General features: G+C 34.5%; 1 protein-coding gene across 3 annotated transcripts in view; it reads right to left on the reverse strand.

Annotated features, from left to right (window-relative positions):
• BMT2 (base methyltransferase of 25S rRNA 2 homolog) overlaps positions 1-14,636 on the reverse strand; it is a 92,883-nt gene that overhangs the window by 15,389 nt on the left and 62,858 nt on the right. For all 3 annotated transcript variants that reach the window (XM_025464685.3, XM_049093435.1, XM_025464687.3), the window contains one exon: positions 4,504-4,618. In XM_025464685.3, coding sequence (XP_025320470.1) covers positions 4,504-4,618 — 115 coding nt within the window. The remainder of the gene's footprint in view (positions 1-4,503; positions 4,619-14,636) is intronic.

Raw genomic sequence — 14,636 nt, forward strand, 5'->3', positions numbered from 1 at the left:
GCCAGACCTTCAGGCATCAGTTTTTAAAAGTATGCAAATATATGTAGTCCTGTGAAACCACACATGTAAGCCCCTGCTGGCCATTAGAACTAGGCAATCTGGAGGTATCCCCTGTGTGGCAAAGAGATCAGGGCTCCAGATGAGTGTAACAGGTCTTCTCTGGGTGACAGATCTGAAAGAGGTCCCTCCCTCAGGCCAAAGCCCAGACTGAGCAAAGAGGCCTCCTTCACAGAAAGACTGGGGAGTGGTGCCTCATTCTGCTTTCTGTGCAGTGCCCTGGGGGTGGTAGCCTACTAGTCTGTCAAGAACCACCTTTCCAAGTGCCACAGTCCCATGGGTCCCAGGAATGCCAGTCCTCTACCTACCCTTACCCCAGCCACAAGAGCCAGGTGATCAAATGCTGTTCCCTGGAAGGCAGCTGCAAAAACTGGGGCATCAGATGCATGTATAGCTCCCCTCCAGGAGACACTGGCACTTGAGAGCATAGCAGAGTGAGCTCAAAGATAGGATCCTCTCCTACAAAAGAATTCTCTGGAAAGAATTATAGTCAGCCCCAAGATATGTATTTAGTTAGCAGTCTGCCGTCACAATGATTAGTTAATAATCTTCCTTCACAGGAAGACTGAGCTCCTAGGTCTGATGCCTCTTGCTGTGGCCTAGGGGGCATAGCTGTTAAGGAAGTTTCCTCATTGATTACAGTTCTGTGGGACCCATAAGTGTAAGCCTTACTAGCCACCAGAGCCAGGCAATGCAGTGATGTATTCTGGCAGCAGTTGCAAAAACCGAGGTGCCAGATGGGATATAAGCTCCTTTCTGGGTGACAATATTACAGTGCCACAGAACAAGGAACACATGCCTCTTGGCCTCTGTAGCCAGGAGATGAAGAGTGCAGCCTATTTAATGTAATTATTGATTTAAACACTTAGGTTTAAATCTATACTCCTATTTTGTCTCATCTCTTCATTATAACTTTTGTCCTCTTTCTCCCATCTTTTGTATTCAATGATTTTATGAGTTTTATCTTACTGCCCCCTTATTAGCCTTCTTTATTTCAGTAGTTGCTTTAATGTGTATATCTTTAACTGATAATCTACCTTCAAATATTTTACCACTTCATATATAAAACCCTTAAAATAGTATATATTTCCACTTCTCTCATTGTCTTTTTTTTTTTAACATATAAATGACACTCCATATCATTCTTATTTAAATGGATATATTAGTTTGCTAAGACTGCTATAACAGAATACTGCAAATCGAGTGGCTTCAACAGAAATGTACTTTGTCACAGTTCTGGAGTATAGAAGTCTGAGATCAAGGTGTCTGCAGAATTGTTTGTTCTGAGGGAACAAAAAAATCTGTTCATGCCTTTCTTCTAGTTACTGGTTGTTTGTTGGCAATCTTAATATTCTTTATTTGTAGAACCACCACCCCTCTGCTTTCACATGACATTCTGTGTGTTAGGTTTCTAAGCCAGAATTTCTCCTTTTTATAAGAATACTACAATCAAACTGAGTTAGGTCCCACCCTAATGACCTTATTTTAACGTAATTATCTCTGTAAAGACCCTATCTCCAATAAATTAACATACTGGAGGTTAGGACTCCAACATATCTTTGCAAGGAGGAACAGGACAGAATTCAACCCATAATAATGGCCGGTTAATAAAAAAAAAAAAATTACATTTTTTTACAACTACATAGTTCTCACTTCCTGTATTCTTCATCATTTTGTGTAGATCTGTATTTCCACCTGGTTGAAGTATTTCTTCCTTAACATTTCTTGTAAGGTAAATTGGCTGATGTTAAATCCTTGAAGCTTTTGAATGTCTGGAAAAAAAAAATCTTTGCCTTTATTTTTGAAAGACAATTTTGCTGTGTATGGAATTCCTGGTGACAAATTATCTTTTAGTATTTACCTTTTTTAAAAAATATCTGTCTGCTTTTAAGACTTTCCCTTTATCATTGTTTTGATTTTTGTGTGTGTGTGTGTTGAGGGTAAATGATGATTACCATGTCCCTTGGTGTAATTTTGTTTCTTGTGTTTATGGATTTGTTAAGCTTCTTGGATTTGTGGACTTATAGATAGCTTTGATCAAATTGGAAAATTTTAGGCCATTATTTCTTAAATCTCTTTGCCTTGTGGGAGAGACTCCAATTATGCTTGTATTTGGCCACTTGATATTATTATTATTTGAGAGAGACAGAACAAGAACGAGTGGGGGAGTAGGGTAGCAGGGGCAGAGGGAGAAGAGGAACATGGGACTTGATCCGAGGACCAAAGGCAGAAACTTAAATGACTGAGCCACCCAGGCGCCCCGGCCACTTGATATTATCTCATTGCTCACTGATGTTCTTCCAACTCAAATTCTTCTGGTGTTTAGTTTTGAGTAGTTTCTATTGTCACGTCTTCAATTTAACTTTTCTTATGTTCTGTATCTCTATAAACTTTTTGTACTTAAACAATATTGTCATACTGTGCCTATATTAATGTCCTTGTTTCCTAATTTTAACATCTATGTCAGTTCAGGGTTAATTTTTGTTGATTATGGCCAGTTATTTTTTTATTGGATGTCCAATATGGTGGATTTTTACCCTATTGGGTGCTGGATGGCATTGTATTGCTATGAATATTCTTGAGCTTTGTTCTGGGATGTAGTTATATTACCTGAGACACTTTGATCTTTTTGGGTCTTCTAAGATTTATTAGGTGGGACTGGACCACTATTCAGTCTAAGGCTAATTATTTTCCAGTACTTAGATAAGACTCATGTATACTCTACTTAACGGACTGTGATTAGTTTTAGGTTTCCAGTATGGTTGATGGGAACAGGTACCATATATAACCCTGAATCCTTTTGAGTGTAGTTTGAGTCACATGTAGCTTTCTCACACATGTCATGTACTGTTCAGTATTCAGTTGAGTACACAAGGAGGACTCTTCACCTTCAGAACTCTGAAGTTTTCCCTCTGTGCAGCTCTCATATAATCAGTATTCTGTTCTCAGAATCCTAGCTGCCTTGTGCCCTTCAGGACTCTAAGCTTTGTCTCCACAACTCAGGGAAGCCGCTGGGCTTTGCCTGGTATTCTCTCTTTCTGTGTCATGTACTAGAAGTTGTCTAACGCCCAAATGCTGGTGCAAGAGTAGGGCTCAACTCATTTGTTTTCAGTGATCACTGTCCTTTACTACCTGATATCCCATGTTTTGTAAATTATTTACATTTTGTCCACACTTTGTGGTTTTAGGTAGGGGAAAGAGCAAACTGGTTTTTGTTACTCCATCTTGGCTGGAAGTAAAAGTCTCTTTGTTTTAAAATCAGTTACAGTATTCTGAAACTGTAGAAGTCTGATTCTACTCCTGAACTTAAATCATTTGGAAGGCAAAAGAACTGCTATATTTAAGAGTTTAAAGTTTAAAGTTACGGTTCTCTATATAAACAAATTTAACATTTATTTGAGCCCAAAGTTTAGAGCAAATAGTTGTCATGTTTCAGCAGTCCCTAAAGGACCTCTCTAATGTGTCTTGAGGAAAGAAGAAAATCCATGTACTAAAGCGAAATGCATTTTAAAAGTATAGGTCCTGATGGTACAGGAATTCTTTGCAGTGATAAGCTAAGAACAGATGTTTTAACATAAAGCAAACATTTGTCCACTTTTTCAGAAGTAGAGATAATATAATAGGTTGTTAGCATTTTTTAAATCAAAATTCAAAAGATTCATATGAAAGTTGAATCTCCATGAAGGAATTTTTTTAGTAATAATGGCAAACATTTCTTTAGTACTCACTATGTAATAGGTACTCTGCTAGGTGTTTTAAATACTTAACTAGACATTAATGGTCATTACTAACCCCATCACACAGATAAGAGAACAGGCTCAGAGATGCAACCTCAGGATGAAAGTAAGATTCTATTCTTTTATTCAAGATGTATTTAATGAGTACTTCATGTGCTAGGCACTCTTCTAGATGCTAGGACTATAGCAGGAGAGTGAAAAATTTATACTGTTACACATATTCTAACATTAAAAATGCAATTTGTAAAAATTTTTGGTGCCTACTGCTTTAAGAAAAAAATTTAAAAGCAGAGGAACTATTTTAAGTACAAATAACTGGGATTTAATAAGGTTTTAACTGTCTCAAAAGCCCTTGCTCTTGACATTCCATAATGGCTCTACATCATAGTACACTTCAGAAAAGGATACCTCAAACAAAAAGCCCAAACCTTACAGCTATCTGGAAATCTTTGCAATCTACTAAAGTCTCTTGATTACAACAATGGATAAACAGGGAACAAAATAAATAAAACCAGTATTATTTTGACCAGTACCATACTTGTCAAGTAAATGACCAAAATTTTCAAGGAACATACATTTGCTTTTGAACAGAAACTTTTTACCAACTTGTTCTTAGAAAACAAGAACACTTGTTTTTTCAGGATTGTAAAGACAATGCTTTTCCTTTATTAATATCTTTAAGTTTCAAACTAAACAGAACTATGCATACCTCTACAGCAGGTACGATGTCTATGCCAACAGTTAGAAATTCTTCAAACTTCAGAAATGGGTTAAAGCAGCTGCCAACATCAAGTAATCTGATCTTTCCTGAGGTCTGTAGCAACCTAAAAATAGATGATTTTCAGTTTGCCTTTTATAGGATAAAGAGTATAAGAAAAAAATTCAAATTTATTATATAATTCATAAATTTAAAAATTACTGAGTGCCCTAAAGACCTTTCTTTTTTTAAATGTTTTTTTTAAATTTTTATTTATTTATGATAGTCACAGAGAGAGAGAGAGAGAGAGAGAGAGAGGCAGAGACACAGGCAGAGGGAGAAGCAGGCTCCATGCACCGGGAGCCCGATGTGGGACTCGATCCCGGGTCTCCAGGATCGCGCCCTGGGCCAAAGGCAGGCGCCAAACCGCTGCGCCACTCAGGGATCCCCCTAAAGACCTTTCATACATGTGGGTTATAAGTACCAATAATACCATATCTGAAATTAAAACTGAATAATGAAAAAACATTAATTCATTTAACATGCTACGGCAGGCTTTTTAAAAAAGGTAAATTATACTTTTTAAAGGAAAAATTTAGGGCAGCCCAGGTGGCTTAGCGGTTTAGTGCCGCCTTCAGCCCAGGGCCTGATCCTGGAGACCCGGGATCGAGTCCCGTGTCAGGCTCCCTGAATGGAGCCTGCTTCTCCCTCTGCCTGTGCCTCTGCCTCTCTCTCTCTTGAGTCTTTCATGAATAAATAAATAAAATCTTTAAAAAAAAAAAAAAGAAAGAAAAATCTAGATTAGCAAGATAAAAAAAAGTGAGGCATTGTTTTACATTTTTTCAAATGTCTTTAATGCCTGGCTTAATAGAAGACAGATGAATTCTCATAAGGGCTTTTGTGTTCAGGCTGTTGTAACACCATATGCCATGTAGTTTGGAAAACTCCACTCTACACTCAATGAAAGAAACAGTAAATAAAGACAAATGACATCTTAGTGTTATTAAAAATAATTTTTCACCCACAGAGATCCTGGAAGGGTCTCAAATCCCCAGACCACACTTTGGAAACTGTCCTTATAGATAAAAGAATGCATTCACAAATCAAATTTCACTAGTCAATCTAACAGTGTCCTTGGACTTCACTTTAATTTGCCCCAGTAATTTAAAGGGAACAAAGACAACATCATAAAGAGAATAGTATTTTTAAAGTTACGAAAAATTATGTCCAAGAATTTTCCTCATATTCAAAAGTAGTCATTTCTGGTTTTATCTTCTTTTTTCTATTATTGTATAATCAATCTATATAGCAGCAAGGATAACAGTGGATTTTATTGGGCTCAAGCCTGTAGTCCTAGTGATCAGACAGTAAAGGAATAATAAAATTAAACTTCAGATATATTCCATTACCATTAATAAGATAATTTCCTTTAAGACATTTGAGAACAAATTGTAAAAATAAAGGAAAGAAAATATAGGAGAATAATTGGGTAAAAACAAAATCTTGGCTCTTTGAAGTATAAGGGGCAGAAGAAGCTATCCAGCTTCTCTTCCTTATACTGTGACTACCACTTTCCTTTCGATCTACTGGGAGATGTTAAACTACAGACAGAAGGTTAATCTCCTGAAAAAGGCACTATAAATCAAAATAACAAAGTTTATTTTTTTCAGAAAAGGAACGCAGTAAATAGGGGTTACATTTTTTACGAAGAGCATGATACCCTAACATTTTAGAGATCTGATTATAAATGATATAGGACCCATTTGATAGAGTATATGGCAGGGTGTAATATGAAAAAAAAACCAATATGAACTGATTAAGAACTCATGTGAAGAAGAGCTATGAGGGTATAAGGAAATAACTCGAGGGCCTTCACTCTCTATATTTGTAAAAAGACTCAATACCTCTGATAATGACATCCAGATGAAGGTCAGTTCTTACAAGGAATAGGTAACAATTCTGCCAGTGAAAAGAGCAGCTCCAAGAGGTAATTTCCAGTACTGCAGTCATTCAGGAAGCAGATTAATATGTATAGTTTGGGTAATGGATATGTAAAAAAAAAAAATCTATAAAGTTGAATTAAGTTTGGTGATACCTGAAGTATCACAATACACTAGGTTCCAGGGAAGAAAGATGCCAGCAAAACTTATGTGGCACAGGTTCCAAGCTGCTAAACGGAGCAAGATCCAGTAGACAGGGGCCATAGAAATGCCTGGCTTTTAGCTGATATTCGCTGCTGAATTAATACAAGTTTGAATACCCACATCATAACCAGTTAGAATAAATGAAAATCTGTAACAATAAGAACATTATATACACTATATAATTATATACACTATATAACTCTAGCCTCAAGTAAAGATTACAGGGACTAAGAATAAGAGTTCTAAAATCAGAGAGAATAGGATCAAAACCTGATTCTGTCCTTTACCTTTGTAAGATGGGGACAATTATGATATCCACACTTAAGAGTTGTTTCCAAGATTAAATGAGATAATGCATTTATAATGCTTGACCAGTATCTGCTATATGGCAAGTACTCAAAAATGGTAAATACTGTTAGCTATTAATGTTTATAGATGGAATTTTTTTTGTGATTTATCCAGTAATGATTTTCCTGAACATAGTAATAGCAGAATTTGCCTCATATTAAATTTTATACTAGTAGATTCTGGTAAACTGGCTAGCACATTTCTGATAGAAAATCTAACTTACAAGAAGCACTTTTTAAGAGACTATCTGGATGGAGTATTCTAAATCATTCAAGTCAATTCAACATTATGATACAATAACCAATAACTGTATCATGGATTTATTCCCAGTATGTACTTAAGTCCATTTCAAATTCTTTGGTTCAGCTCCTTACTCTTTTTATTTGCATCAAAGTAATTACCATCCAGGTCAAGAAATGAAATATCACCTACACCCTGAAAACATGACCCTCCCTGATGACATTCTTCATCCTTTTGTGTAATGGTAGCCACTATTCTAATTTTCATGGTTATCATTCTCTTCATTTCCTTTTATAGTTTTACTACCTATGACCTATGACATGCCTAAACAATACAGTTTTAGACTCTGCTTTGTGATTCTTCTTTCATTTAATGTTGTTTGTAAGAGTCATCTGTGATTCTACAGTTATTTCACATTCATTGCTGTATAGTAGTAAATTCATATACTATACCCCATCGGGATTTTTGACTAGAATGGCACTATGTGTAAAGATCATTTTGGGAGATTTCTCAGCTTTACCATACTGAGTCTTCTAATCCATGGGCATAGCATAGTTCTCCCTCTACTTAGCTATTTTTTTAATTGTCTCCCATATCTTTTGTTGGATTTGTATTTTTTGATGGTTTTATTGTTTTCCCCTTATGGATGTTATTTTTTTTTTTTTAAATCATGGTTCATTGCTAGTTACATAAAGGAAATCCATACTGTGACACAGTAATTAAAATGTTAAACACTATAGATAAAGAGAAAAGGAGCAAGAAAGAAGCAAAAAGTTATATACAAGGGAAACTCCATAAGGTAATCAGCTGATTTTTTTCAGCAGAAACTTTGCAAGCTAGACAGGAGATAGCATGATAGATTCAAAGAACTGAAAGGAAAAAACCTACTGCCAAGAATACTCTATCCCGCAAAATTATCATTCAGAATTGAAGGACACAGTTTCTCAAACAAAAGTTAAAGGAGTTTATTACCACTAAACCAGCCTTATAAGAAATGTTAAAGGAACTTCAAGTGGAAAAGAAAAGGCCTTAAGTAGAAGAAAATTATCAATAAAAAGATGTAAAATATGACAACATATATAACACAGAGGAAGATGGTAAAAAAGTTCTTTTAAAATGTGTTCAAACTTAAGTGACTATCAAGACTGTTATATACTTAGGATGCTTTATATAAACCCCATGGTAAGCATAAACCCAAAACCTATAATAGATTAAAGAGAAAATCAAGCATAATACTACAGAAAGTCTTCAATCACAAAGAGAGCAAGAGAAGAAGGAAGAGAGAACTATAAAATACAGGAAAATATTACCAAAAATGACAAGCAGCACACACCGATCAATAATTACTTTAAATGTAAATGGTCTAAATGCACCAATTGAAAGATGAAGGACAGCAGAATGGATAAGGAGACTCATTTCATACTTACATACAGACTGAAAATGAAAGGATGAAAGATACTCCATCAAATGGAAGCGGGGGGTGGGGGGAATAAAGGTCAGGTGATAATACTTTTATCACACAAAGTAGATCTTCAAACAGAGACTAACGCAACACAAGGGCAATACATAATGATAAAGAGGCAATCCAACAAGAGGATATGTAATTGTCAATATGCACTCTCAACACTGGAGCACCTAAAGCAAGTATCTGAGAGTAACATAACAACAGAAGGACTTTAACACCCTACCTACATCAATGGATAGAACACCCATATACACAGAACATTTAATCCCAAAAGCAGAATACATGTTCTTTTTAAGTGCACAGGAAACCTCCAGGACTGATCACACGGTAGGCCACAAAACAAATCTCAAATTTAAGGTTGAAATCATATAGTGTATCTTTTCTGACCATGACTATATTAAACTAGAAATCAATCATAAAGAAAACACTGGAAAAAACACAAGTGGAAATTAAACAACATGCTAATGAGTTGCCAATGAGTTGATAAATCAAAGGTACATGGAGAAAAATGGAAACAAAACCACAATGGTCCATATAAAGTCTACCACAAACAATAAAAATCTTAATCTAACCTAAACCTAAAGAAACTAGGTAAAGAAGAACAAAAGTCAACGTTTATAGAAGAAAGGAAATAATAAAGATTGGAACACAAACGAATGAAAGACCCAACAAAGGAAAACATCAATAAAACCAAGAGGTGGTTCTTTGAAAAGAGAAACAAGCTCTGGCTTGTCTGGCTAAAGGTTTGTCAATTTTATCAAGGAGAAAAGAGGATTCAAATAAATAAAATCAGAAATGAGATAGAAGTGACAAGAAATTTTAAGATAATATTATAAAAAATTATATACCAAAAATTGGACAACCTAGAAAAAAATGGATAAATTCCTAGAAATATACAATCTTCCCAAACTAATTAAGACATAGAAAGCTGAACACATTGATTTCATTACAAAACAAAAAAACCCCCAAAAAACCAGCTATTCAAAAAAAAACTCCCAACAAACAATAATTCAGGACTAGATGGATTCACATGAGAATTCTACCAACATTTAAATAAAAGTTAATACCTGTTCCCTTCAAACTATTCCAAAAACTTGACTAGGAAGAAAGATTCCTAAATTGATTCTACAAAGCCAACATTAGCCTGATATCAAAACCAGACAGAGACTACAACAATGGAAAACTATATGCCAACATCCCTGATAAACATAGATGAAAATATCCTCAACAAAGTATTTTTTTTATTTGCACCTCAACAAAGTATTGACAAACAGTTGTATCCAACAATCCATTAAAAGGACCAGTCACCATAATCAAGTGGGAAGTATTTCACAGTGATGGAAGGATGCTCCAATATTTGCAAATCAACATAATAAAACACATCAACAAAAAGGATAAAAATCTTAAGAGATGCAGGAAAAATGCCTGAAAAAGCTCAACATCTGTTTGTGATAAAAACTTTTTGTCAGTTTAGAAGGAAAAAAACCTCAATATAATAAAGGCCATATATGAAAATCCCACAACTAACATCATACTCAATAGTGGAAAAGCTTTCAGTTTTAAGATCAGGAAGGAGGCCAAGGATGTCCACTCTCATCACTTTTATTCAACATAGTAATGAAAATCCCAAGTACTGAAATCACATGAGAAAAAGAAAAAGCCATCTACATTGGTAAGGAAGATGTATAAAACTCTCATCATTTGCAGATGACATGAGAGTATAAATAAAAACTACTAGAATAAGTGAATTCAGTAAAGTTTCATGATACAAAATAAATACACAGAAATTGGATGTGTTTCTATACACTAATAACAAAGTAGCAGAAAAGAAATTAATAATCCTTTTTACCATCACACCCATAAGTATAAAATACCTAATAAACGTAACCAATGAGGAGAAAGACCTGAACTCTGGAAATTATAAAACATTGCTGAAAGAAACTGAAGACAACACTGACTAATGGAAAGATATTCCATGCCCATGAAAGAATACTGCTGTTTTGCTAATACTGCTAAAGAAAACATCCATACTGTCCTAAGCAATCGATAGCTTCGATGTAATCCCTGTCAAAATACATTTTTCACAGAACTAGAACAAATAATATTAAAATTTGTATGGAATCACAAAAGACCTGGATGAATCTTGAGAAAGAAGAAAAAAAATGAAGGTATTACAATCCCAGATTTCATAATAAACTACGAAGCTATACTAATCAAAATAGTATGGTACTGGCACAAAATCAGACACATAGATCAATAGAAAAGAGTTCAGAAATCAATGCAAACTGAAATGGTCAATTAATCTACAACAAAGAAGGCAAAAAATATACAACAGAAAAAAGACCATCTCTTCAATAAATGGGAAAACTAGACAGCTACGTGCAAAATAATAGAACTGGACAACTTTCTTACATGATACACACCAAAAAACTCAAAACTGATTATGATTTCATGTCTCACATTTAAATCTTTAAAATTCCCGAAAGAAAACATGGGTAGTAATTTCTTTGACATGGGTCCTAGCAACATTTTTGCAGTTCTGTTTCCTCAGGCATATAACTCAGCACTAAGAAAACCCAAATAATCCAATTAAAAAATGGGCAGAGGACCTGAGTAGACATTTTTCCAAAGATGACACACAGATGGCCAGCCATACACATACATGAAACATGTTCAACATCACTAATTTGGGAAATGCAAATCAAAACACAGTGAGCTAATTAACTTATATTTGCCAGAATGGCTAGAATCAAAAAGACAAGAAATGACAAGTGTTGGCAAGGATGTAGAGAAGAAGGAACCCTTGTGCACTGCTGATGGGAATGCAAACTGGTGTAGCCACTATGGAAAACAGTATGGAAATATTCAAAAAATTAAAAATACCATATGACCCAGTAATTTCACTGCTGAGTATTTACCCAAAGGAAATGAAAACATGGATTTGAAAAGATACTATGCACCCCTATGTTTACCATAGCATTATTTACAATAGCCAATATATGAAAGCAATCTGTGTCCACTGGCAGATGAATGGATAAGATGTGGTGTCTGTCTCTAAGTGAGAGAGTATTAGCCATAAAATAGATTGAAGTCTTGCCAATTATGACAACATGGATTGACCTGGATGATATTGTGCTAAGTGAAATAAGTCAGTCAGAGAAAGAAAAATTTCATTTACACCTGAAATCTAAAGAGCAAATGAATCAACAAACAAAACAGACCCATAAATACAGAAAACAAACTGATGGTTGCCAGAGGAGGAGGGGGCCATAAAATGTGTGAAGCAGCAGTGAGAGATACAGGCTACCAGTTATGGAACGAGTAAGTCCTAGGGATAAAAGGTATAGCGTAGGGAATATACAATCAGTGGTACTGTGATTGCATGGTATGGTGCCAGATGGTAGGCATACTTGTGGTAAGCATAGCCTAAGGTTATAGAGTTGTCAAATCACTATGTTGTCCATCTGAAACTAATTGTGTGTCAACTATATATCAGTTAAAAAAATAGTGAATATACTCCTTTGACTTCTATTTGTTCCATAAATTTTTATAAAACATTTTTATAAAAGATACAGGTATTGTTGAAATAAACACTTCTTTGCAGTTTTGGGCTATACTTTCTATATTTAGCCATCAGAGCAAGTTTTTAAATCATGTTCAAATACTCTATAGTCTTACTGCTTTTTAATGCTTGCGCTCTCAGTTCTTGTTAAAAGTCATCCATTTGTTTTTAAGGAAGAAAGATCTCTGTAAATTGATTTGAAAGGATATTATTATTTTCATTTTTGCAAAAAAAAAAAAAAAAACCCTCAGGATAGAAAACCAGATTTAGTAAAACCTCAGAGGATTTGGAAACAAGGTTCATGTTTTAAGGAAGGGATGGGACATCTAAATACACTTTCCTTTGTACCTCTACTTTGTAGTTCAGACCTTTTAAAGTCTGTAATGTTTTACCTATTCAAAAAATAAAATTAGATCATAGGGAGAAAAACCAAAACAAAAAGAAGGGAAAGTAAGGAATCTAGCTAGCTATGCATCAAGTAACAGGAAGAAAAAAAAAAATTAGTGGCTTCTGCACATAGCTTTCTGACTATGATAATTTAAACAGGAAATATTTTAAGAACAAAAAATAAGAAATCCTGACTTTTACTTAGTATGTTGTTTTACTGACTGGTACAGTAAAAAAAGGAAGTTGTTCTTTAGAGAAGAATGAGAACTTATAAATGTTTAAGCTAGTAAGATATTGAAAAATTACCATTTTCTAACAACTACAGTACAACAACCTTGATGTAGGCAAAATCATTAATGGATGCTAAAGCCACTGGTGGAAATTATTAAGGAATAGGAAATGCACTCAGTCTTCATGTATAACCCCACAGAATACAGAAACCTTTATCGTGAAGAAAGCTGGTAAACACCACTTTAGTCAAATGATAAAATTTAACATCACCGAGAATGGGACAAATGGACATGTGCCCTGTTACTGAGAACACAGTATCATCTGTGTAGTATGCCTATCAAATATGTTTATCACAAATCCCTATACCAAGGGAATTTCTAGATTAATGAAACCTAAGAGATAATTCAATTAAAAATAGTATGTAATCTTTGGTACTCGGATCAAACCACCAATTTATAGTTACAAATATTATTACAACACTGGAAAACTTGGATATGAACTCTTTTACATAACTATACCAGTGTTAATTCCTGAGTGATGATAATTGTATTGTGGCTGTGTAGGCAAATGTCATTGATCTCTGGTGATACTTCAACCCTAAATACTTGAGCATGTAACTCAAATGAGTTCAGAAACAAACAAGAAGATAAACGTATCTACAAACATAGACATGAAACAAATATAGCAAAATATTAACTATTAATGAGTCTTAGGTAATGAATATAAAGGCATTAGCTGTAGCACTCAAAATTTTCCTTAGAAGTTTGAAATTTATCAAACTGTAATAATGGGAAAAATCTCCCTAAAATGATTGTAGATTTATCTGTCAATTTTTGTTACAGTTTAAAAAAATTAAAGCTACAATATTAGGCACACACAAACATTGTTGTATTTTCCTATAACATCATACCTTCTATCATTTTGAAAAAATCTTTATCTCTAGAAATATTTATTCTAAAGTCTTATGCTTTAGATTATGTCTCTCATAGCAGTATAAACTGGGTTTTTAAATCTAGTCTGATAATCTTTTAACCAGAGTATTTTAGGTCATTTAAAAAAATTATTTATTTGAGAGAGACAATGCAAACATGGGGGTGGGGGGAGTGAGAGAGAAACTCAAGCAGACTCTTCACTGAGCCCGGGGCCTCATGCACGGGGCTCAATCTCAAAGCCCCGAGGTCACGACCTGAGCTGAAACCAAAAGTCGGATGCTTTAACAGACTGAGCCACCCAATTGCCCCTAGACCATTTACTTTTGATGTGATTTACTGTCATATGTTGATATATCTATTTTCTTACTTTACACTTTTCATCTGTTCTACTGTTCTGTTTCTATTCTCCTATTCCTTAGAATCACTTTGGGAGCTTTAAAATCACTCAGATATCCTGATTTAATTGGTGTAGGATGATGTCCAGGCATTAGGATTTTTAACAATTCCCCAAGTGGATGTATTATATAGCTAAGGTTGAGAACTGGTTTTGGATTTTTCCTTTAAAAATTTCACAACTATATATATTTTTTCATTTTGCTGATTTGAAAATCCTAGTTTCTATTCTTTTAGGAAAATGCATATTTAACTACTGAATAAATATAGCCTTCTCTTAGACCATACAAAGGCTTCAGGAATTTAAATCTGTTACACACAACTAATGTTAATTTTTCTGTGTATTCTATTTATATATGTTTAGACTTACCAACATGTTGACCAGTTTTTTGGTTCTTCATTCCTTCTTTCACCTCAGGCTTTCTATCTAGGATCATTTTCCT

The sequence above is a fragment of the Canis lupus genome, chromosome 14 (assembly GCF_003254725.2).
Source record: "Canis lupus dingo isolate Sandy chromosome 14, ASM325472v2, whole genome shotgun sequence".
Lineage (NCBI taxonomy): Eukaryota > Metazoa > Chordata > Mammalia > Carnivora > Canidae > Canis > Canis lupus.